Source organism: Coffea arabica, chromosome 8c (assembly GCF_036785885.1).
Source record: "Coffea arabica cultivar ET-39 chromosome 8c, Coffea Arabica ET-39 HiFi, whole genome shotgun sequence".
In the NCBI taxonomy this organism is placed as follows: domain Eukaryota; kingdom Viridiplantae; phylum Streptophyta; class Magnoliopsida; order Gentianales; family Rubiaceae; genus Coffea; species Coffea arabica.
Window position 1 is genome coordinate 29467434 of NC_092325.1, and position 24067 is coordinate 29491500.

Sequence of the window (24067 nt, forward strand, 5' to 3'; positions counted from 1 at the left end):
CTTGAGCTTGTAGATTAATTCAACCGAGTTTCTTCAAGTTGATAAATTACAATCACTCTTGTGTACAAAGGAAGGTTCACCTCCTCCTTACCCCGAACTCCACTCGGTCAAACCAGGACGTTTTACTATCCCTCAGGACAACCCTCACAGAGTTACACTCATGAAGTATTCACTCACAAATGAAAAGTTTACAATGAATCTCACACCACTAAGACTACAAATCTTCTTTCAAGAGTATTTTCTCACTAAAATCTCTCTAGATCTTTTGTATTTTCAGTGTGTCAAAATTGTTTGAAGTGTCTGACCAACCACTATTTATATAGGATCAAGAAAGTGCCTCATTAATATTTCCAACGGATAGAAAGTAGCTGAACAGTCAACTAACCGTTGGTAGTGTCGGACGTCCGATAGCCCTGTTTTATGTGTCCGACAGCAGGCAGTGAGTTTGAGAAATTTTCTTCAATTCTTTCGGACGTCCGGTAGGTTGGTTTTCTGCGTCCAAAGTGACGCAACGATTATCGAACGTCCGATCCTGACTTCTTGAGCGTCCGACAGTTTCAGCATACTTTGTCCCCTTTCAATTGCACTTGTTCATGGAATCAAATAACTTCAAAATTGAAAGTATATCTTGAAGAAATATTATTATCATCCATTTGTTTTGTAAACATCAAAAGATAGGGATCAAGATCAACATTCTCCCCCTTTTTGATGATGACAAAACAATGGATGGAAAGAAACAAAAATAAGTATAAGCTCCCCCTCAATCATCGCATCCAAAACTTATAATTTCAGAAAAACTCCCTCTTACACATAGCATCCATCTCTCCCCCTTTTTGTCATCATAAGATGAGAGTAAAAAATCAACTATCATAATCCAGCAACAATAACAGAGTATAAAAACAGAAAAATGTCAGCAATCACCAACATATCACAGAGAATTTGATATCAAAAGAAGTATCAACATATGACAGAGGGTTTTGACAAAGCAAACCATCTTTAGATCAGAATTGTTCTTTTCTTTCCCTTTTGATATCATACAGATTCAGTAAAATTCAAAAACTCATATCAAAGTATCAGAAATATCAAAAAAAACATTATGAATAAGAATCACTGCAATGACTAACAAAATCTCCTGCTTGTTAGAGTTAGCATCATATCTAACTATCCACATGCATTTCATACCTTTTTTTATATTCTTTCTCACATAACAATCACTTTTCATGTGACCTTTTTGACAGCAGAAATTACACATAACCAAAGAGTTATTCATATGAACGGGTTTAATAAATATGACTTGCCTTTTCCTATGGATAGCAAATTCGTTGGAATTAGAATTCAACATATTCTTTTGAAAACAGATTTGTTTCTTGTGTTTAAGCAATTCATTTAGATCATTCATTCTTCTTTTCAAATCACCTTGTTCCTTTTTGAACAATTCACAAAGTTTTGTTTTTCTATCAAGTTCAAAATGTAAAGCAGTCTCACTCTTTTCGAAGTAATCATTTTCAGCTTTCAACTTTTTATTTTGTTGAAAAAGATTTGCATTATCTCGAAACAAAAAACTAATTTTCTGTTTTAACTCTTTGTTTCTAGCATAGGATTCTTTCAAACTATCATGCAATTTTATAATAAAAGATTCAAGATCATCATCAGTATCATCATCAGTTTCATCATCACTTTCAACTTGAGAGTTACAAGATGTTACCTCATCATCTCCAATGGCCATAAAAGCCAATTGAGCAGATTCTTCATCCTCTTCAATTTCATTATCGGAGTTGCACCCATTCCATGTGAATTGAAATTTGTTGAATTTTGGTTTTTTTTTCTTCTTTCTTCTTCATCGCTGGATATTTACTTGCATAGTGTCCAGGTTGGCCGCATTCAAAGCACTATCAGCTTGCTTTTTATTGAACTCTATCTTCCCTTTGTTTCTCAAATTGTTGGACTGATTCGTGAAGGAGTTGCTAGATCCATTTTTTCTGAATTTCCTTTTATTGAGTATTCTTTTGAAGTCTCGTGTGATGAGTGCAATATCACTATCATCACCTTCCATGTCATCTTCACTCACGGAGGCTGGATCATCTTCATCTTGTGAAGCCTTCAGAGCAATATTCTTTCTTACTTTCGCATCCTCTTCCTCTTGCACTTTGGATTTAAGTTTCAGCTCATAAGAGGTTAGAGAATTAATAAGAGATTCAATAGGCATAGTATTCAAATCTTTAGCCTCCTCAATAGCAGTCACTTTATTTTCCCAATCATTGGACAAGGCATTCAAGATTTTTCTATTTTTCTCACCTACAGAATATTCTTTTTCCAGTACCTCTAAATCCTTAATGAGGTCATTGAATCTACAGTACATCTCATCAATGTTTTCATGAGGTTCCATCTTGAACGATTCATACTTGATAACCAGAATGGATTTCTTTTGTTCTCTAACATTCTCACTACCTTCATGAATTTCTCTCAATTTATCCCAAATTTTCTTGGCTAACTTGCAGCCTTTCACTCTAATAGATTCATTTGAGTCTAAATCACAATATAACACATTCATGGCTTTAGCATTTAAGGTGAGATGAGTTCTGTCTATAGTAGTCAGTTCACTTCTTATTTTTTGTCTAGATCTATGAGTATTTTCATCTATAAGAGAGGCATCATATGGACCTTCACTAATAATAAACCACAATTCAATATCAATAGATTGCAAAAAAATAATCATTCTTTCTTTCCAACTCACAGAATTTGACCCATTAAACATAGGTGGTCTAATCACAGAATGTCCTTCAAAAAACATAGCATTATTGGTTGTCATTTTTACTCTCAAGCCGATTGAGCTTAATCTCTAGGAGATCAAACTCTGATACCAATTGTAAGGATTGAAAACAACCAATCGATAAGCCAATCGATAAGCAATTAAAAGATCACAAACGTAACAATAAATAAATAAAAAGGAAGGAATTGCAAACCAATTAACCACACAGCTCCTCTTGAGCTTGTAAATTAATTCAACCAAGCTTCTTCAAGTTGATGAATTACAATCACTCTTGTGTACAAAGGAAGGTTCACCTCCTCCTTGTCCCGAACTCCACTCGGTCAAGTCATGACGTTTTACTATCCCTCAAGACAACTCTCACAGAGCTACACTCATGAAGTATTCACTCACAAATGAAAAACTTACAATGAACCTCACACCACTAAGACTACAAATCTTCTTTGAAGAGTATTTTCTCACTAAAATCTCTTTAGATCTTTCGTATCTTCAGTGTGCCAAAGTTGTTTGAAGTGTCTGACCAACCACTATTTATGTAGGACTAAGAAAGTGCCTCATTAATACTTCCAACGGATAGAAAGTAGCTAAACAGTCAACTAGCCGTTGGTAATGTCGGACGTCCGATAGCCCTGTTTTATGTGTCTGACAGCAGGCAGTGAGTTTGAAAAATTTTCTTCAATTCTTTCGGACATCCGGTAGGTTGGTTTTCTACGTCCGAGGTGATGCAACGATTATCGGACGTCCGATCCTGACTTCTTGAGCGTCCGACAGCTTCAGCATACTTTGTCCCTTTTCAATTGCACTTGTTCATGGAATCAAATAACTTCAAAACTGAAAGTATATCTTGAAGAAATATTAGTATCATCCATTTGTTTTGTAAACATCAAAAGATAGGGATCAAGATCAACAGCTTCCCTTGGCAATGTCGTTGAATATTGAACATGCTGGACTTGACCCATTCTTGTAACTTTTGGGAGCTTTTGAGCCATGCATGAGCACATTATTCTTGTTTGTTCTATTTTTATTTGATTGAGTGGGTATCACACATGATATTGGCATTCTAGAACTTGCTACTTTATATATGTCGAGACTACATTTTGTTGAATTGGATGCATTTGAAATGATAAGGGCATTTAGGATTTAACTTTCTTTCACTTTCTAAAAACCATGCATTCATCTTGTTTCCCAATAGTGAACCAATTTGAGCTTTTATCATTCACTTTTATTTGTTAGCCGTGTTTGATAACCCATGACCTTTTTAGACATTCTTGTTCAACATTGTGTCATTAAGCGATGTCTGAAATTCATCACTTGCGCAAGACAAAAAAATTTATGATCGCAAGTGTTGTCGGAATAGATGCTATATGGTGCTATTTCTGTACATCTGAGATCGAAAGAAAAGAAAAAAAAATAAAAGAGAAGAAAAAAAGAAAGAAAAAAAAGAAAGAAAGAGAAGAAAAAAAAAGGGGGAGAAATCGGCAAAAAAAGCTGGTGAGCAGAAGACTCTGTCTTCCAGGGTGTGCCCACGCCTTGCAAGACGTCCCCTTTAGGAAAAAAAAAACAAAAAGAGAAAAGAAGAAGAAGGGGACAAGTTTAGACACTTGCACAGCAGAAATAGCAAATGAAAATGCCTTGTTGTGAAATTTTCCCGGTAAAGCGTTGTGGTTATGTAGTGGATATTGGACATTCTCTTAACACATTACATCCTATTTTTACCTTCTTATCTCGCCTTTCACCTAAGCCCTATTACAACCTATTAAAGTCCCTTTGATCTGTGTATTTAGTTCACTCTTGAGTGGTGGAGATGTGATAAATATGCAAGTCTATGGTAATGTCATTCCGTGATGTTGATTTGAACGTTCCTTGTGTTTACACATTTTCTTGAAGGTGACGTGTATTACTGTTCATATTCATTGGACAACCACCCGTCTAGTATGTCCCAATTTTGGCAACATTGTCAGGGATCTGAAATGCTGGTGCTAGTGTAAATTTCTGCATAACCTTTGCTTTCTTGGTTGTATCTCTGAGTTTCACAATGCTTGAGGACAAGTATTGTCTAAGTGTGGGGGGATTTGATAGAGCAATTATTTTGCACACTTTGTACCATTATTTTGTCCTAATTATGGCTACTCATGGTGCTAAGAATTGAAATTTTGCTCATATTTGGTATTTGTGTAAAGTGTAGGTGGGTGGCGTAAAAAGTGCTCTCGTAGGACAAATTTTCAGAAGACTTTTTGTCTCAGGGCGTGCCCACACCAGAGACCGAAAGAGGTACATCAAAAGGACGGACCCGCGGAATTAATTGCAGCAAAGCCAACTAAGGATCCCGGTCCACATGAATCCAAAGCACTGGATCAAAACCTTTAAACAAAAGCTTTGTTCCTGACCTTTGGTGGACTTCTCTTGCGGCGGCTTCAAATAGAAAAGAAAAGAAAGGGCCAGGGAGGTCGTAGGTATTAGATTAGTTTTTGCTTTTGAGTGTCAGACACTTTTTCCTTTTGTTTTCTTTGGTAGCAAAGAGGAAGAGCCAGAATCATGTGGGCTTAGGAGAGGATTTCTTTGATTCTTCCCTGTAGCCATTTTTGACTGGCGGCTTCCATTCTGTACAATTATTCCATTAGCTTTTAGCCTTTTTCTGGACTTTGCTCCAGGACAGACGCAAGAACAAGAAAAGAAATTCAGGGATTTTCTCTTTCGTTCCTCCATTAATTCATCTTTCTCAATTCCTTAGCAATTAATTATTTGGCAATTGCGTGGATGAAATCAATCAACCTACGCGTGATTGATACGATGAGGCGTGGCTAGGTCTCTCCCCTACCCAAAGGTCGACGCGAAGGTGCGGTCCATAATATCTGTGAGATCTAATCAAGTCTTCATTATTTCTTCCAATTTGTTGCTATTCATGTGTTTCCTGAATTAATTGTTCATGGGTATTTTATTAATTGAATATCAACGGCTGGATATTTGATTTAATATAATAGCCTATTGCCACGTTAATTAAATTGAATCCGTAATTGTTCGTTTAATTGACAACTAGTGGCAACCACCATAATTGGCTTTATGTTGGGGAAGCATAAGATCTGATTTAAATAAACCCTCTTAGCGTGTTTATTTGTCAGGGTTGGGTTCTTCTAGCTTTAATGCAGTTGGATAATTAAATTCCTACGGTCGTACCTAGGGTTGTTATCTGGTCAGAGAAGCAGTCGATGGTCGTACCTTGACTGTCAAAAAAGTAAGGAAGAATTGGTTATCAGAGCTTGTTGATAACTATAACCAACCTGGTGACAGATGGATGAAACATTTTTGCATCGATGATCATTTAATTGGACCATGCCTGAGCAGTTGATCCTTTGGGTAGAATTTCATTAATTGCTAGTTTTAGTAACTTGTGCTTTGTGAATTAGTTTTGAATTTTGTTGGCTTTATTTTTATTCTTATTTTCATTTGCTTCCCATTGAAGACCCCCCACTTGTCTTGACTCGAAAGGAAACGAATTATCCCCAATCCCTGTGGATTCGACCCTACTCACCACTATATACAAAATCTGTATTTCTCTTGAGTAGGTAATTATTATTGTACAGGCTCGACACCTGTCACACATCAAATACAAGTTGAGATATAGATACAAGTTGCAGTGAGCCCAAGTAAGCAATTGATTAGATCGTATGATTTGCAACAAGCAATTCAAGATGCATTTGGCGCCCCAATTGCTTGGGGTTGTCATTTGGTAATATATGTACTTATTTACTCATTGGCTTTTCTGAAATTTTATTGCTAGTTTTGATGATCTAATGATCCCGACATTATATGGAATGTCCAAATAGTTCTCTTTCTAACTTCACAAATAATCAGCTAATATGTGTGATCAAAGTAAATCAAGATTTTTTGTAAATAAATAATTGTGGTACATGTGACTGTTTTGGACTGATTACTAATGAATGATACTACATATTATGCTTTGTGAATAGTTAACAGAGGGAAATTTCTATTTTAAGCTTAATTTCTGCTTGTTGCTCAGACTAAAATATTTATGGTTAGGTTTATTTCTTATACCAAACTACTTTGTGCACAGGTGGTACCAACTAAAGATTGATGGTGTCTTCGTGGTTATAACTGAAGGCTCTCATTTGGTTGGAAAGTTTGAAAGTTACTGCACGTTCTTTCAACTTTTTACATTAGGAGAATCTTTTATTTTAATTTTAGCTAGTGGCATTGTTTAACATTGCTACACTACTTTAAACAACTTTTTTGATTAGCTATGTTAGTACTTGTTACTAACTTTTAGTTCAATAAATGATATTTGAGCATTGACTTTTGTTTTTAAATTACTATATGCATTTTGTTCTTTAGGATAATTTTACAAGCCCTTTGGGTATTTGATTGACGGAATGTATATCAAGGAGCACAACCAAGTTGTTGCTTTATTTAAAAAAAAAAGAAAAAAAAACTCCTGACAGTTAAAAGTGTCAACATAGCTCAACTTCTTAAACAATATCTAATGACACATGAGGAAGTCATCCAAAGCAGTGTTTTATGACATAGCAAAGTGTCCTTAAAAGCCATATATTAAAGATAACTCAAGATGTCTTCATAGAATTCGATATCCTAATATGATACTATAGCTATCCTGACACTTTCAATTGTCAAGAAAAGGAATTTTTGTTGGCAGATGGAATACTATAACAATATAGTTTTCCTGACATATTTAAATGCTACGAGCCTATACCCATATTGGAAGATATGACACTCGTCTGAGGTGTGAGAAAAGGTAAAGTGTCAGTTTAGATTATTTATACTAACACTTTTAGATGCCGTTAAAGGTCATTTTTGTTGTAGTGTGTGTGTGTATATATTAGTTGTATATTTGCACGATTAATGATACATATGCTATAGTATTTGTCATTCATATACTGACAATATATATGCTAACAAGTTTAGATTTATGACAAAATAATTTGAATTTAAATTTAAACTTCAAACATCATACATATTGCATTCATCCACTCCTGATAAGGCATATATTGTTAGGTTACATATATAATTGGTACCTACTAAGTACTTGTACGAAAAAACATAAAAATCCATAGTTGGATATTAATGAAACTTGGCTCTTCTTAATCCTTCCATACTGAAAACAATAGACCCTTTTCTAGATTTGCTTCCATATCACCAGTGGATTCATATTCAATGAATCCTATGATTATTGAATAGTGCAAGCACATTTTGTGATTTAATAATAGGGCACACACAAATCAAATCATAAAGCGATTGATGAAACCAATATGAAAATTCTAATGTGAAATGCTATCTCTTGACAACATTTTTAAGTACTCTTTATTCCTACTAGGGTTAATCATTGCTGTCTCTTTCATGATACACGTATCTAATCACATTTCTATGAGTTTGTGCATTTACCCTTAGGGGTCTGTTTTTGGTTATCCTATTTCCATAGGTATAATTTCATAAACCTATATTGATGTTTTTCCCTAACATCACTTAACACCTTTGATATTTTAAAAATTCACTAATCTTTTTTGTCAATGGGATGGGACCACTAATCATCATCAATGCATGTAATTGACAAAACTATCTTCTTAATAGTTTAACCAATCTTTAGACAAATCAAACTGATGAGAACATGAAGATCCGGAGCTCCTACAAGTTCAAGGAAATTCATTTTACAAGTCTTCACATTCTAATGATGGTTGATTGTACAATCGGCCTCAAGAATCATTGCAAATCTAAGTCCATGTCTTGATTATTTCTTGTTATTGTTTATTTAATTGAGTTTCCAGCAATGTTAGTTGTTAATTAGAGTTAGTTTGGAATCTAAGTTAAGTCATTAGTTAGAAAGAATAACGGCTAGGTCATATGACCAAAATTGAGTCGAATTAGGATTTTAGGAAAGTAGTTAATTGTTTTCAAATTTGTTTAGAATTTTGAGTCATATAAGGCTAAAAATAGCCAGCCTTATACAACTTTTCAAATCCAGATGATGAATAAAATTTGAGAGTTTTCTCTTTGTGTTCCTTGGGAACGTTCCTTGATACAAAGTGAGTAGTGTTTCCTTTGTTCAAGTTTTGACTTATCAATTGAAAATCACATTGAATTGTGGTGCCATTCTACTAACAAGTCTTGGTTTGCTAATTTGTTAAGTTATGGGTCATGATTACATTCAAGATTTATAACTTTAGGGGTTAGAGGAGTTGAGGTTTTTTCATCAATTTCGTTCTATAACTTGATCAGAATAGATCTTTTCACTGCATGTTCAATTCATTTCTTCAAGAGCGGGAGTTTGGGAATTCGAATTTGCATCAGTTGATATCAGAGTTTCGACCTTGATCCAAATTAACATCGTTTTCTTTTCTTGTTTTCATTTTTATTCTTTTAACAAATCCTATCCAATTACAAAAAAAAGTCTGTTCATCGTTCTAGGGTTTGAATTCCGTGTGATCACCTTTGTTATCATTCATTCAATTATTGTTTCTTGTTGAGACATTTTTTTGTGTTTTATTGAGTAAAACAAATTCGGTACTGTAGCATCATTACTGTTCATCAGGTACTGTAACATTGTTACTATAGCGTTTATAGTTTATCATACTGTAGCAATTACTGTTCATCCGAAACAAAATAAATTCATACCTTATGTTTGTCTCTTGTAATTCTTGAGCCTTGTAGTTGGTTGGTGTTTTCTTGAAATTGTTGGATTGCATAGTTGGATTCTTGGAAATCCTGAATCAAAATTTCAAAATCTTGAAATTCTTGAAACCCTAGTTCATCTTCTTAAATGTTTCTTGATTTGATCTATGGAAAAAGAAAAAAAAATAAGAGAAAGAAATCTAATCCATGAAAAAAAAGAGAGAAAGAAAAGAAGAAAGGAACAAGCTCTTGAATGGATCATAGTCTTGAATTTCAAAACAAGAAATAGTCTTGAATTTGAAATTTTAATTTGACTTGGATTGTTGCCAAAATCTGGTTACATAAATTCTTGTCTAATTTGGTTTGTTAAGCCACTTGAATCACACTTACGAAAGCTTCTTAAAACAGCAATTTGCTTTCCAAAATGAATCCAAAAATCAATCAAACTAAACTTTCAAATTCTAACCAAGTATGATTGTGTAGAGTCTCTAAGTTTCCAAATTTCTGCTGAGTTATTGTTTTATTAATTCTAGCAAATTGTTTCTTCTATTCTTGTCTAATTTCGTCCATCTTTTGAGTTATTTTCAAGTTTATTTTAATCAAATCTCATCAAGTCACAGTTATTCATCTTATACTCTTAGCCATTGCTACTATGTTGATTGAATTGTTAAACCTTCTTAATCAATTGTGAGCAAATTCAATTTGCCTCAAGGGTTGATGAAGGACTCGAAAGAGTGGTGAGATTAATAGAGCATGCTTACTTGAGTGTAAACACAAGAGTGATTGGATACACATAAAAGAGTATTGTGAGGAAATTTCTTTCTTGTCACTAACCATTCTTGCAGATTCACATGCAAACTTTTGATTGAATGGAGAGATCCACCTCTAGATATTTAAGTAGAGGACCTTATTGCATTCATGATTGGTGATGTCATGAGGAGGAATTAAGAGAATATCGAGGAGTTGGTTTTTCTAACTCTAAAATATCTATACCATTTTTCAGCAGTCTTAAAGATCCCGATACATGCTTAACATGGATAAAGAAAGAGGAATGTTTCTTTGGACATCAATCTTATATTGAAAAGGAGAAGGTAAAATTGGCTATCCATGCTTTTAATCATTATACTTTAACATGGTGGAATCAATTTGTGAAAGAACATAGATTATGTGGTCTATCATCAATTGCCACTTGGAGTGCATTGACGAGGACAATGCTTAAGAGATATGCTCCTACTTTCTTTAGAGAGTTGTTGCAAAAATTTCACTCATTTAATCAAGGCCCTAAAACCGTGGTTAAGTATTTTGAAGAGATGGAGTTAATAATAAAACAAGCTGAGATTGAAGAAAATATAGACACTTCTATTGACCAATTTTTGAGTGGATTGAAAAGGAAGATTGCTAATCATATTGAAGTACTACCTCATATGAAGTTGTGGGATGTGGTAAGTATTTCGATTAAAATTGAAAGGCGACTTTGAAGAAGGAAAGAAGAAGTCTATCAGATAATTTCCATGCCTAAATCTAAGAATGAACCACATAAGAAGTCATGGTGGGATATCTACCAACGCCTACTACTTGAGAAGCAAGTAAAGATGAAAGCTGAATGCAATAATTAGTCATCTTTTGACTTGGACGTTGTGGAAGTCAATGCTAGGGGAAATCCATCTAAATCCATCCAAACTGAATTTGAACTTGAAGAAATTATCATTGAAGTTGCGGATTGGGAGGAGGAAGTTGAGAGTGAGCACAGTAATATACAAAGTGTAAATGTACATGAAGTAAAAGTCGAGAAAAGTGATAATGAAAAAGAGAGTGCATTGTGCTTGAGTGAGAACATGAGTGAGAGTTCTCTTGAGATAGAGAGTATGATTGTAAAAATTGAGAGAATTAGTGAGAGTAATTATTTGTCTACTAACAATCTTAACTTTGCTTTGTTTAGTGTTCATTGTCCTATGCAGGCTAACCAAGGTAAAGTGAAGGTTTTTATGACATGCGCTATTCCTAATCCAATTGGAGTGATGATCTTTCGAGGAGTTGCATATTTCTACCACCAATCTGTAGCACAGTGCACTATCTTAGCAAACCAGTCTCATGCATTGGAAGGGAGTTATCTTTTTCTTTTTCTCAAATTTATTTTTGTTCTATTATTTTATATTCATTAAATAAAAACAAAAACAACTAAGATAAATTGCTTGAAAAAGTATTTTTTAAATTTTTTCTTAACAATTTCTTTATTTGTTTCCTTCTTTGAATAACAAAAGAAAATGAAATTTAATTAGCTATTCAAAGTTATTATTATTAGAATTTCTAGCACACAACTAATGCAATTTCAATGTAATTCACATATTGTTTCATCTTAAAACTTTTAAAATCAATATTTGAAACGTAAGAGACTATATTGATTAAAACTCCAACATTAGGGATCAAAAATGCAAAGACAAAATTTTTGACTAACGTCAAGTTGATTTGACCATTAGCTATTTTGATTTTCCATCAATTGTCCTAAATTGGCATAAAATTCAAAACGTTAGGGGCCACATTTTGAAAGGCCAAAACTTTACGGGCCAATGCACATAGGTCATACAATGAGAAGCAAAACTGCAACTCATTCAGATAAACGTCTGAACATATGCACTTGTCTTTTCACAAAAAGCAAATATGTCATCCAATTAAGAAGCATTAACTTTATAGACAAAGCTAAATTACGGAAGCTTTGAGTGACCCCACATTGATGCACCACATCTTTATGTCTCTAAACATAGTTAGGGAATTGAGTTTAATTAATCATTGATTGTGACACTAAAAGGTGAGACTAATTGGATAGTTACACTTAAAACTTGATTATTCAAGTGCTTTCTCAGATTCCACTATTCTTCTGTTCATCATAATGAATGTTGTTGTGATTGGGGACCAAGGTAATGGCACACATAGGCCTTCAAAAACAATTTTTTTCTCACTTGGTAGTCTTCAATGACCACTTGGCTTAATCAGCTGTAAAACATTCTAAATTTTTCCAACCAACCTAGGAATCAACCATTGAAATTGACACAACGATGTAAAATGCATTTTTACAAAAGATAAATATAGATGCACTCAATGATATCGACTAGTTTGTTGCCACATATATCAAAATGAAATCTCAAACATGTGCTAACTGCTAGATATAGTCAACAATTTTTTGACACATATCACCTCAATTACACAATTTTTCTACGTATATTTACTAATTATTGCTTATTCAAAGGCTTATTTACTCTGTATTGAAACGTGATGCTTGTTTTATACTGAAATAATGTTCGATTTTGGACTACTTGGTTAACTGTATTAGATTGAGGCATGTTTAGAATTGAAGTAGCTTATTGAAAAGTTCTTCAGTTTTTAATAAAAGATTTATTAAGTACTTAAGTGTTTTTAAGTACATTACTTGGATTCATAGTTCAATAAATACTCATTGTATTAGATAATGTGTAACTTGAAAATTTTTAAATATATTTATCTCTTTATTTAGTTCATAATATTGGATAAAATGATCAAATTTAATGTATTATTTTTGAAAATACAAAAGTTAATCTACAAGCACCAAATTGAGTTTTTGCTAAAAGTATTTTTTATATCAAAAATTTCACTCCTAATTTTATGAATGATGTTAATCAAATGCCTCAAAAGCACTTTTAGCACCTAAAAGTGCTTTCTTATTAGAAACACTGCAATTGGACTATAAAGGGGACAACTAAAAGTACTTGTAATTTTGAAGAGAGTATGTGTTATTAGACCTAAATTAATTAATTCAAAAATTTACCATGTTATTTTGGGCTCACAAGCAAATAGAGTAGCTTGGCTTGGGAAGAATTTTTCAGGGTTTGGCTACGGCAGCTAGGATAAAAAAAAATTTTTCCGCTTTTATTGTGGATTTACTTTCTTCGTAATAAATTTCTTTAGCTCTTTATATATGAAAAAAAGGGGATAAAAATCGAATCAGGTAGATTTCATCGCGGCAAGAATCCATCAATCAAAGACATAGGTTCCCCGAAAGAGATATGAGAATATGAATATAGGCAAAATATTAGTACCTGCATGGTGAAAGTGGTAAATCAAGTGACGTTCTAATTTTGTTCGATGCGTAGCTTAAAAAACATCTCCTGATTAATTGATTATATGGTAAAGATCAATCAATATTCAGATATGCATACTCGCTACCTGATTATAAATTTCATATGTGCATAAACTAGAATCAAATTTGCCACATTCCCCTAGAAGATATGCAAAACTAACCTAATCCTTCTTTTAGGCAGCTGTGCCCCATCCTTCCGACAAAGTTATTCGGGTTTGAAATTTAATGTGACACTTGGAAACATTTTTACGGTTAGTCACGTCAAGAATGAATGTGAAGCATATGTGTTTCCAATTAAAGAATAGACAAAAACAATAAAAAAATTTCAGTTTTAACCCTCATTTTAGGATGAGAAACTTTCATATTTATAAAATTTGCCTCTTGTTTCTCAATTGCTCAAGGAAATCTAGGATTCAAAACTTAGCCTGTAAATTCAAACAAGTGAAGAAAAATGTTGTTAGTAGCAGTATACCTTTGTATTCACGAAATACGCAGCGGTAAAGTTAGTAGCAGTATACCTCTGTTTTTCATCCCACATCAGTTGATTGTGGGGTATTTACTCTGGGTTTAAGGTGTATGGGATTGCCCTCCTGTCACCAATTGGTTGGATAGGTAATCCTTGTGAGTCCCCCTTAGATTGCTTTCGGGTCGGTTTGCTGATGCTTGTTACGTGTCTCTCATTATTTGTGTGTGTGTGTAATATTCTGTTTCAGAAAAAAAAAATGTTGAATTCTGTTTTCTATATTGACCAAAGAAGGACAACCAACAAAATCTGAGTGACATATATGTTGCCTAAGAAAGTAGTAAATTTCTTAGTCCTTTTCGATATATCCTTAAAATTAAATAAAGCTTCTTTGTTTTTTTTTTTTTTGGAAGATTTAACAAGCATTTCCTTAATATGCTGCCTTGTGATACTTTTTCTACATCCATTGATCAGTGCTTGTTTTGCATATCTGTGTGTGGTTATTTATGTGTGTTTTCATTCAAGTTTGAGTCCAATAAATTTTAGTTAAAATTTGCATTTGTAATTAAAGTGATAAACATTACATTTCTATGAATTTAAATAGTCAAAACTTCATGTTTTATCGGATTGATTGGTTCAATTATCAATCAGATTAAAGCGAGTAGAAGTTTGGATGATTTTTCATGATTAGAAGTGCATTTGAATGATCATAAAGCATACAATTGAAGAAATGCAATGCGCAGGATACTTGAGCAAGAAAAGGAAAGATTCACGAAGAAATACTCATCTGAGATCCATCTTAGGACTAACTCAAAACTCCTGCTGGAACATCTTTGCTAGTTGCTATCGAACCTGATTTTCCACTCTTAATATGGTAGCACATTTTTGTTTCTTTTAAAGTTTCTCACTTGCAGAGATCCTTGTGGTGTCAGGAAAGGCACGAGGTGGAATCTGTTCGTAAAGGTAACAATCAAATATGTTTTAAGGTTATTGTTCTTACTAACATCCGGGTAAATTTCTTATGAGTTTCATGTACCATTAGCAGTTGTTCAGATTCTGGCAATTGTTCTGTTTTGGTTAAAATTGGTAACTATTTTCATTTCTGTTGAAACTTTTTGTTCTATTTTACTGCATTGTCAAAACTTTAGCGATCACATAGCATTTCTCAATTCTTCCCAAACTACAATGCATGTGGTGCTTTGTGCCTCAACTTCCAATTTGCAATAGTCCGACTTTTGCAGACTTGTGAATGTTATGGCTTATTAATGGACATTTCCTGTGACAATGACACTAGAAAAATGTAATAGTATTAGATAGCTATAAACTACTTATTTGCCCCAAAAAAGTTGGTAAATGTACAAAATTATTTGAGAACAACTAGTAGAGGTGCAGCTACATTATTCTGTAAAAGTTAATCACATAAATGAATGTTTTAGGAAATTTTGCTGTTTCCTGAGCAATTTTTGGTTGGACTACAACCTCTAAGATCATTAACTCCACCTAATCTAGTCCACATGGAAAATAGGGAGAATTGGAGTTTTGGTCCCCAATGTATTACAAACGCGCGAAACTAGTCCCCAATCTATTGGGGAGAACAAATGCGGTCCCCAATCAATCCAATTTTGCTCGAAAGTGGACAATTAACTGGTTTTCTGCATTTTTTGCCGGAAACAAGTCACGTGAGAGCACGTGTTGGCAGTTAAAATCCTTTTCTCAATTTTTTGCGTGAAAACCCATAAAAAATTATTTCCAGCCTTCTGGTGCCCCACTTTTTAATTAGCAAAGACAAAACACACTAACTGTCCCCCCTTTCTTCTCTTCGGTCTCCAGAAACTCCAACAAAAACCCAGACCTAACATTGTGCATAAAACTAGCAAATTGGAAGCAAAATCTTGAAGAACTCGGTGATAGTGGAGTTGTTCGTGAGTTTGGGAGGAGGAAATGACACTAAGACCAAAAGAAATAAATGGAGCACAGCCACCAGATTACGGTATGTGATTTTTACCTTAGGTAGCATTACACATGCTTAATTCATGCTTATATTCTAAGAATGTGATGATTTTGGGTGAGATTTTCACTTGGGAGACAAAGAATGTCTTAAATTTTGGATTTTTAAGACATTCTGACAAAGCCCTAAAATATTTATTGTCTACCATTGTATGTGGTCCCGTATGTCTCTCTGGTGTGGGTTGTCATGGTAGACAATGTTGGGTGGGTAGGAAGACTCGATAACATGCTTTTGTGGTCCTTGAAGCTGATTGAGTGCAAATTACTTGTTTATATAATCTAGTTTGTCACTTTTGATACTTGTTTATTGTGTCTGTTTCTTTTTTTTTTGTCCCTAAATTTAGACAGTGATAGCACTGAAGTGACTATGAAGTGTTATATATGGGGAAAATTGAAACCGAACCTGATGTGCATTATGAGGGAGGAGAATTAAGGATTTTTGATCATGTAGATGCCACAGGCATTAGTCTATTTGAAATGGATAGAATGCTAGAAAATCAACTTCAAGCTGTTGGTGACAAAAAGTACCATATCCTAATCGAGAAACATGGATTTCGTTTGTTAAGACATGATAGAGAATTGCATGCATATTGTGCTGATCATTTTGACCATGGTAGGGTGGTTGATTTGTATGTAGAGGTTTCCTTTAATGATATTCTAGCATCACAATGGGGGTCTGACATTGAGGATGGGGACTTTGTGTTAGAAGATGAAGAGGATGAAAGTGATGATGGATATATGGCTAGTTCAGGTTTTGATTTGAGGGAGTTCTCAAGAGAACACTCGGATTATGATCAAAATTCAGATGATAAAGATTATGATGAAAATGTTGATGAAGATTCTGAATGGTTAGGGGTAGAAATAGAAAACAAAAGCAGCTGAATAAGCACCTTAAAAAAAAGCTCTACAGATGCTAGGATGAGCCACATGCTTAGGAAACAAATGCCAAGTGATATTGAAAGTGATGATGACAATTCTGATGTAGATGCTGCCCCAGATTCAGCTACTGATATTGGTAGTGATACAGGGTTGGATGAAGACAAAAGCTTTAGACCCCCTGTGTTTGATCCCAAGGATGAAAATAACCCCAAAATTAAACTTAGACAAATATTTTCTTCCTTCAAGGAGTTGAAAGAAGAAATTAGAACCTGGAACATCAGGAGAGGGAGATCATTTAAATTTGTCAAGAGTGATAGCATAAGAGTTAGAGCAATATGTCCTAAAGATGGCTATGATTGGTGCATATATGCTAGGAGGATGAAAGGGGATGACAGATTGGAAGTTAGAACATTTCAAAAGAAGCACAAATGTGGATTTTCATACCACAACAAGGGTGTGAAGTCTGGGTGGGTAGGAAGAAGATATGTTGGCATATTTAGGGAGAACCCAAGGCTGGACTATGTTAGTTTCAAAAATCTGGTAATGAAGGAGCACAAATGTGATCTTAATAGACATCAAGGCTATAGAGCTAAGAAAATTGCAGAGAATTTGGCCAAAGATAGTGAGATGGATCAATATAATAAACTGCTTTAATATATCAATGAAATTGAGAGAAGTAATCTAGGTAGCACAGTAATTATGAAGTTGGTAGATGACCATTGTGATACAGTAACTGGACAGGACATATTTCAGAGATTATATATGTGCTTTGCTGGGGTAAAACAGGGGTTCTTAGCAGCTTGTAGGCATGTGTTTGGATTGGATGGAACTTTTCTCAAAGGTTTAGCAGGGGGTGTACTATTGACAGCAGTTGGAGTTGATGCTAATAATGGAATGTATCCTATAGCTTACGCAGCAACTGAGGGAGAAACCAAAGATTCTTGGATTTGGTTTCTAACATTACTCAAGGAAGATTTGAAAATTGAAAAGGACTATGAGTGGATAATAATGAGTGATAAGCAAAAAGGAATAATCCAAGCATGTGAAACAGTTTTTTCGAATGCAACCCACAGATTCTGTGTTAAACATATGCATAGTAACATGTCATCTGCTGGGTTCAAAGAGGCGGCAATGAGGAAAGCTCCGTGGAAAGCAGCTAAGGCAACTACTCCAATTCAATTCAGAAGAAGAATAGAGGCAGTTGCTGAACTTGATGCTGAAGTAGCTAAGTGGTTGGATGACAAAGATCTGGCAGAGTGGAGTAGATCACACTTCAACACTTACCCAAAGTGTGATATGTTGCTGAATAACATATGTGAATCCTTCAAAAGCAAGATCTTAGATGCTAGAGAGGAGTCAATTGTTGCAATGATGGAGTCATTGAGATATTTTAGGATGTCAAGAATGCAGGAAAACAGAGATAGAGCCAAAGAAAAATGGAGCAAATTTGCAATCTGCCCAAAAATCAAGAAAAGAATGGAGGAGAACATAGATAAGGCAACTTACTGTGTGCCTTACAAATCCAATGAAGTTAATTATGAAGTTGCTGATCCCTATAGTGAAAAGCATGCAGTTAACATTGAAGAGAAGACATGCTCTTGTAGGAAATGGGACTTGACAGGGATACCTTGCTATCATGCAATTTCAGCACTTTGGATTGCAATGAAAGATCCAATGGAGCATATTGATGACTGCTACAGAGTGCACAATTATCTCAAGTGTTATGAGCCCTACATACTACCTCTTCATGGAGAGCAAGATTGGGCAGATATGAATATCTAGCCCCCACTCCCACCAACATATGGAAGAGCACCAGGAAGACCTAAGAAACAAAGGAGAAAATCAACTGATGAGGTGCAGGAAATGAAAGATAAAAGAGTTAAAGTAAGACGAGTTGGACAAATCTGTAAATGTACTTACTGTGGGGAAAGGGTCATAACACAAGAACATGCAAGCTTAGGCAACAAAAATGTGGTGACAATTCTGATGTAAGTCTATCACAGATGTCATATGCTAGATTGCATGAAGCACAATATGAAAGAATCTTGTCACAAATGGATACAAACCATAGCATATCTATGAGTGATAAGATATGATATAGTTGAATTCAAGTCCTATGATTTTCTATTTGCTTAATGATAATGGCTTTAATCTTATGTTCTAGGTTGAAGGTATTGGCTCCACTGCTAAGAAGACAACCAGAAGAGCAGTGAAAAAAGCTGTACAGTTTTCTTATTTCCAGAATTTGATTTATATTCTTAATAACATAACTACTGCACATACTCATTACTCATACTATTGTTGTGCAGGGAAAAGGCACTAAACGTGTAACAAAGAAAGTAACTTGATCACAAAATAGCCAACAAGCTACTGACAGCATCAATACTACCTCTTCTGCCCCTGTTGCTGAGTCTAACTTGTATGAGGTTTTTGGAATTTCATATCCACATGTGGCACATATCAGCCAACCAGTTGCTCCCATTGCTTCTGAACCATTTAGAATTAGGGACGTTCAAATTCATCTCGGACTCCCCAGGACCAGTGAATGTGGTGACAAGTCTGATGTTAAAGGAAAAACAAAAGTGAACTAATTATATATTTCATTTGTTGCTAGGTAGACTTGGCACTTCTTTTGTTATGTTCGAAGTAATGCAGATGTTTTAATGCAGCTTATTTTGTACTTCTTTTGTCATCTAGTCTGATGAAGTCTATGTATATTTTGTAAGGGAGAAATGGAGGTCCCTTTTTCATGCTTGTAAGAATTGAATTGCAATATTATTATTTAAAGATTGCTGGTTTTATGGCAGAATTGTTGCAGTTGAGGTTTTATGGTTTTTATGGTTTTATGGCAGAAATGGAGGTTTTATGGTTTTTATGATTTTATGGCAGAAATGGAGGTTTTATGGTTTTATTTATTTAAAGATTGTTGGTTTTATTGCAGTTCAATTGAGCAAAGAAAGTATTAAGATGATGTTCAACTGTAGTTGAGGTTTCATTTTTCCATTTTTTGATAAGATGATGTTCAGGTGATAAGATGATATTGCAGTTGGTTTTGTTTCTTTTTCCATTTTTTGGGTGAATTTCGTTGGTGCTGCAAATTACTCAAGTTGCTGGTTACTGGTGAAAAGCTGCAGAATATTGGTTTCCCTTGGAAAACTACGGCCATCATATGTTTTTTAGATTACAAATTTGTTTTGTAATCTAAACTATCTAAATTTTTACAGGGATAATTTGGAAATACTGCCTTCATTTGGCCTCTAAATGCCTTAATAATGCCTTCATTACAGTACAAATAGCATTGAATACAACATTACTGATATCTTACTAGCAATATAATACATCCCAACCTACACAATCACTCATTGCTAATTACTAGTAGCTTGTCACAATCCGCTAAAACATAGCTATCCCATCCTAATTTCTGGCTTTTTACACCAGCAAACAAACAACAACAACAGTGCCAACAACACAGTTGCAGACACTAATTTTCTTTCCCATGCTCTTAGTTTTTCGATTGTGGCATCCTTGGCATTCATGCTCCGCAGCAAACCAGGTATCAAAGCAGTGGATCTTCGGCACATTATCAAATCATACCACTCGAAATAGTTGCAACCTTTTTCATCTCTTTTGCCCTTCATGGTCAAAAAAATATTGCTTCAAAAAAAACATAAAATTCAGAAGCTGAAGCAAGAATTTAAAATAGCCCATACCTCCTTCATGCCGTAGCTGAAATACCTTCTTCTAGGGTTGTTGTGTGTCCAAGAGGTAATCATCATTGCTTGTAATTTACAGTGGCAAAGCTTTTCTGGTATCATGACAACATACAACCAGATAAGAAGACAAGACAAATCTATCAAAATTATGCCATCAGTGTCAAGGATGAGGAAACCCAAAGCTCAAAATTCCAATTTGTACAAGTCTTTGTCACGTGCCAGTAATTGAATTTGGCTACAAGGGTTTTTTCTACAGTTGGGGAAGAACAGAGAGAACGACAGAAAGAAAGAAAGGGATAGATTGGGTTTTGCTTTTGTTAAACAAAAATTTTACCCCCTGCTCAATTATATAGTAGACTAATACTAATTAATATAATTAACTCCATTTGCTAATTGTGTTTTGTCTTTGCTAATTAAAAAGTGGGGCACCAGAAGGCTGGAAATAATATTTTATGGGTTTTCACGCAAAAAAAATTGAGAAAAGGATTTTAACTGCCGGCACGTGCTCTCACGTGACTTGTTTCCGGCAAAAAATGAAGAAAACCAGTCAATTGTCCACTTTCGAGCAAAATTGGATCGATTGGGGACCGCATTTGTTCTCCCCAATAGATTGGGAACTAGTTTCGTACGTTTGTAATATATTGGGGGACCAAAACTCCAATTCTCCCTGGAAAATATAAGCACCAAATATTGGATATTTGAGCTCGGAAGTGTGTCAAAGAAGGATTGTTAGTAGAACAATTAAAATGAGGCAATGTGTTGAGTTCAATAGTCATAGCTATAATACAAAATTACAACAGTAAATATTAGTCCACCTTTAATAGATACATCTAAGAGCCACGACCTAAATTCTCTAAACGCCAAGATTATCCCAAGGAGCAATGATCACTTTGCATTATCTTTGTGGGTACCTCCACACCAGGGTTTGTAACTGTCGAAAACAATAACCTTTAACATAGTTTAAAGTCAAGAAATTCCATCTAATTAAATAAAAATGAACAAAGATCAAAAGTGTTAGACATATTCAAATTAATCACAAGTCCACAACTTGAATTCTCTCTTTTACGTGAGCAAAGTCGATCGAATTTATTCTTCACTATCAGGACTTTTCTCAATCAATAGTAGTAGAAAATTTATGACTGATGCAAAAGCAAAGGAAATTGAAAGCAAATTGAAGAGACAAGTTAGAGGCGCAATTTTGTACTGAAGAATATTGCGTCGGTGTTTATGTCAATTTCATTAAAGGTGGAGTGCCTAAATTTTTTTTTGCAATCGAAAGATTATTCACCAAATCTTGTAGCTAGCATCATATATGTAGTTGTCCTTTTTCATAAAGGTTGTACGTTGCTTGGATGCTCTTGCAGGTACTTCTATCCTAACAATCACTTCAGGTTTTCCTTTAGAAAATAAATTTGTAAGTAAAATAAAAAATTGGTCAAAATGTATAGAGAGTTTTTCAAAAACTCTTAAAATAGAATAAACTCCTCTTTGCATTCCTGAACTTATATCACTTTTCTACTTTATAATCTAAACTTTACTTTAAATACTTTGCACTCTTAACTCTTAATTTTGAACATTTTGCACCCTAAGCTTATAAGTGTGTCCTATTTAAGCCCAATTAATGACAATTTTAGCAAAATTAACGGTATAGAGGGCCTAACGAATCAATGATAATGTATTGAAAGTAGTTCAACAGGTGCCAAGGTATCATAATAAAAATAAAATAATACATTATCATTAATTTGTACCATCTTTTATCTCATTAATTTTGCTAAAAATATTAGTAATTGAAACCTTATAAATAAATGATAATATACTAAAAGTGGTCAAAAAAGATAAGGGATTGCAGTTAGAACAGTACATTGTCATTAATTTTCGCTACTCTTTGTCTCATAAATTTTGTGAATGTAGTCATTAATTGGATTTAAGTTGGACAAACTTGAGAATTTAATATGTAAAATATCCAAAATTGAGAATTTAGGACATAAAATGTTCAAAATTGAAGTTTAGAGTATTAAGTAGGAAAGTGATACAAGTTTGGCGGTGGAAAGTGAAATTTGTCCTCTAAAATACTAACAACCACCCCCTCACGCATAGATCCTGATTTCCTTCCAAGTGTGACCTACTAACCTCCTAACACCCCAGCCATATCCGTGACTTGAGAAGAAAGCATAACTCCCCAACACCATCCCACCATCCCCCTCACCCCCAACCCAAAAAAAAAAAAAAACCAGCACCCCAAAAAACAAGTCTTCTGCTTTTCTCTCTCCCACTTTCCCTTATAAATACACACACAAGTCATTTCTCCGCTTCACAACCCCAATCAACAACTCCACAAATCCTCTTCTGCAGTATCTTCTTTTTCAAAAACCACCCCTTCCCAAAGGAAAAAGAATACAAATCAGAGAAGAAGCTCAAGAGCAAGAAAAAGCAGCAAGAATGAGAACTCTAAGAACCTTAGACACTACTACCTCCAAAAAATTCACAACACCTTCAACAACAACCACAAAGCCAACTTTTTCAACTCCTGCAATAGTACAGAAGTCCCTATGGCACTCTCCACTGCCATATTTGTTCGGTGGCCTCGCAGCGATGTTAGGACTAATTGCTTTTGCCCTTCTGCTCTTGGCATGTTCTTACTGGAGACTGTCAAGCAGCATAAACAATCAAGAAAGCAGTGGTGAAAGGGATTCAGAAGAAGGTGGTGATGATGGGAAAGCTGAAAATGCTGCAGCAGGAAAAGCTATGCCTGGTTTTGAAGAGAAAATTGTAGTGATTATGGCTGGTGATGTCAAGCCAACTTTTCTTGCAACTCCCATGTCCAGCAAAGCTTCTTGCTTTGGAGATGGATTCAAGAAGAATGAGAATTTTGGCAAAGAAACGGAAGAGATTGTTGAGAGACCAAAACATGAGGTATCAGATCATGATGAGCAAACAGTAAGATCAGCTGAGGATGGAAATCAAAGTCGAGAATCAACCGCTGCCCAAGAAAGCCCAGAAGAAAACCAGCCATGAATTGCTTTTTTTTTTTTTTAAGACTCACATCTTTCTTAAAGAAAGAGAGAGAAGAGAAAAGGAGAAAGAAAGAAAGAGTTTCTTTGACTTATAAAACTCTTTTCTTTCCTTCTTAATTTGTTTTCTATCTTTTTTTTTTTTTGGTTCTTTCAATTTTGCATTGGGGTTTTTGGGACTTGTGCTCCGGGAAAATGTAAAATCATTTTTGAGATGAAATGAGAAACAACTAGGATTTTGCTGAAATGACAAGAATTTCTTGTTGCAAATTGTACTTGGATATACCCTATAGATGTTCTTGTTTTGTTCATTCATTTATTTATGCCCTTTTTTTTTCTTTAACTGTGATTTTGAAACGCGTCTCTGTTTTTGCATACTGAAATAATGTTCAGCTTTTTTGCCTTTTCAATCATTTGATTAAAGAATTAAAAGAAAGCTAATAAAGGTTGCATAAAGAAAATCCATTGAGTTCCAAA

General features: G+C 34.5%; 2 protein-coding genes and 1 long non-coding RNA gene across 3 annotated transcripts; 2 read left to right on the forward strand and 1 right to left on the reverse strand.

Annotated features, from left to right (window-relative positions):
- Positions 1–17565: 17565 nt before the first annotated feature.
- On the forward strand, positions 17566–19816 carry LOC113705983 (uncharacterized). Its single transcript, XM_072062748.1, has 5 exons — positions 17566–18567; positions 19031–19087; positions 19176–19205; positions 19655–19726; positions 19808–19816. The coding sequence occupies exons 1-5, from the start codon at positions 17566–17568 to the stop codon at positions 19814–19816; spliced, it is 1170 nt and encodes a 389-aa protein (XP_071918849.1).
- A 280-nt stretch (positions 19817–20096) lies between these two features.
- Positions 20097–21129, reverse strand: LOC140013245 (uncharacterized). Its single transcript, XR_011820317.1, has 2 exons — positions 20577–21129; positions 20097–20498 (listed from the first exon to the last, which is right to left on the reverse strand). It is a non-coding gene; the product is annotated as an uncharacterized lncRNA (long non-coding RNA).
- A 1581-nt stretch (positions 21130–22710) lies between these two features.
- LOC113705286 (protein GLUTAMINE DUMPER 2) lies at positions 22711–23837 on the forward strand. Its single transcript, XM_027227090.2, has one exon. It carries the CDS (start codon positions 23019–23021, stop codon positions 23592–23594), a length of 576 nt encoding a protein of 191 aa, XP_027082891.1. The 5' UTR covers positions 22711–23018; the 3' UTR covers positions 23595–23837.
- Positions 23838–24067: the final 230 nt, after the last annotated feature.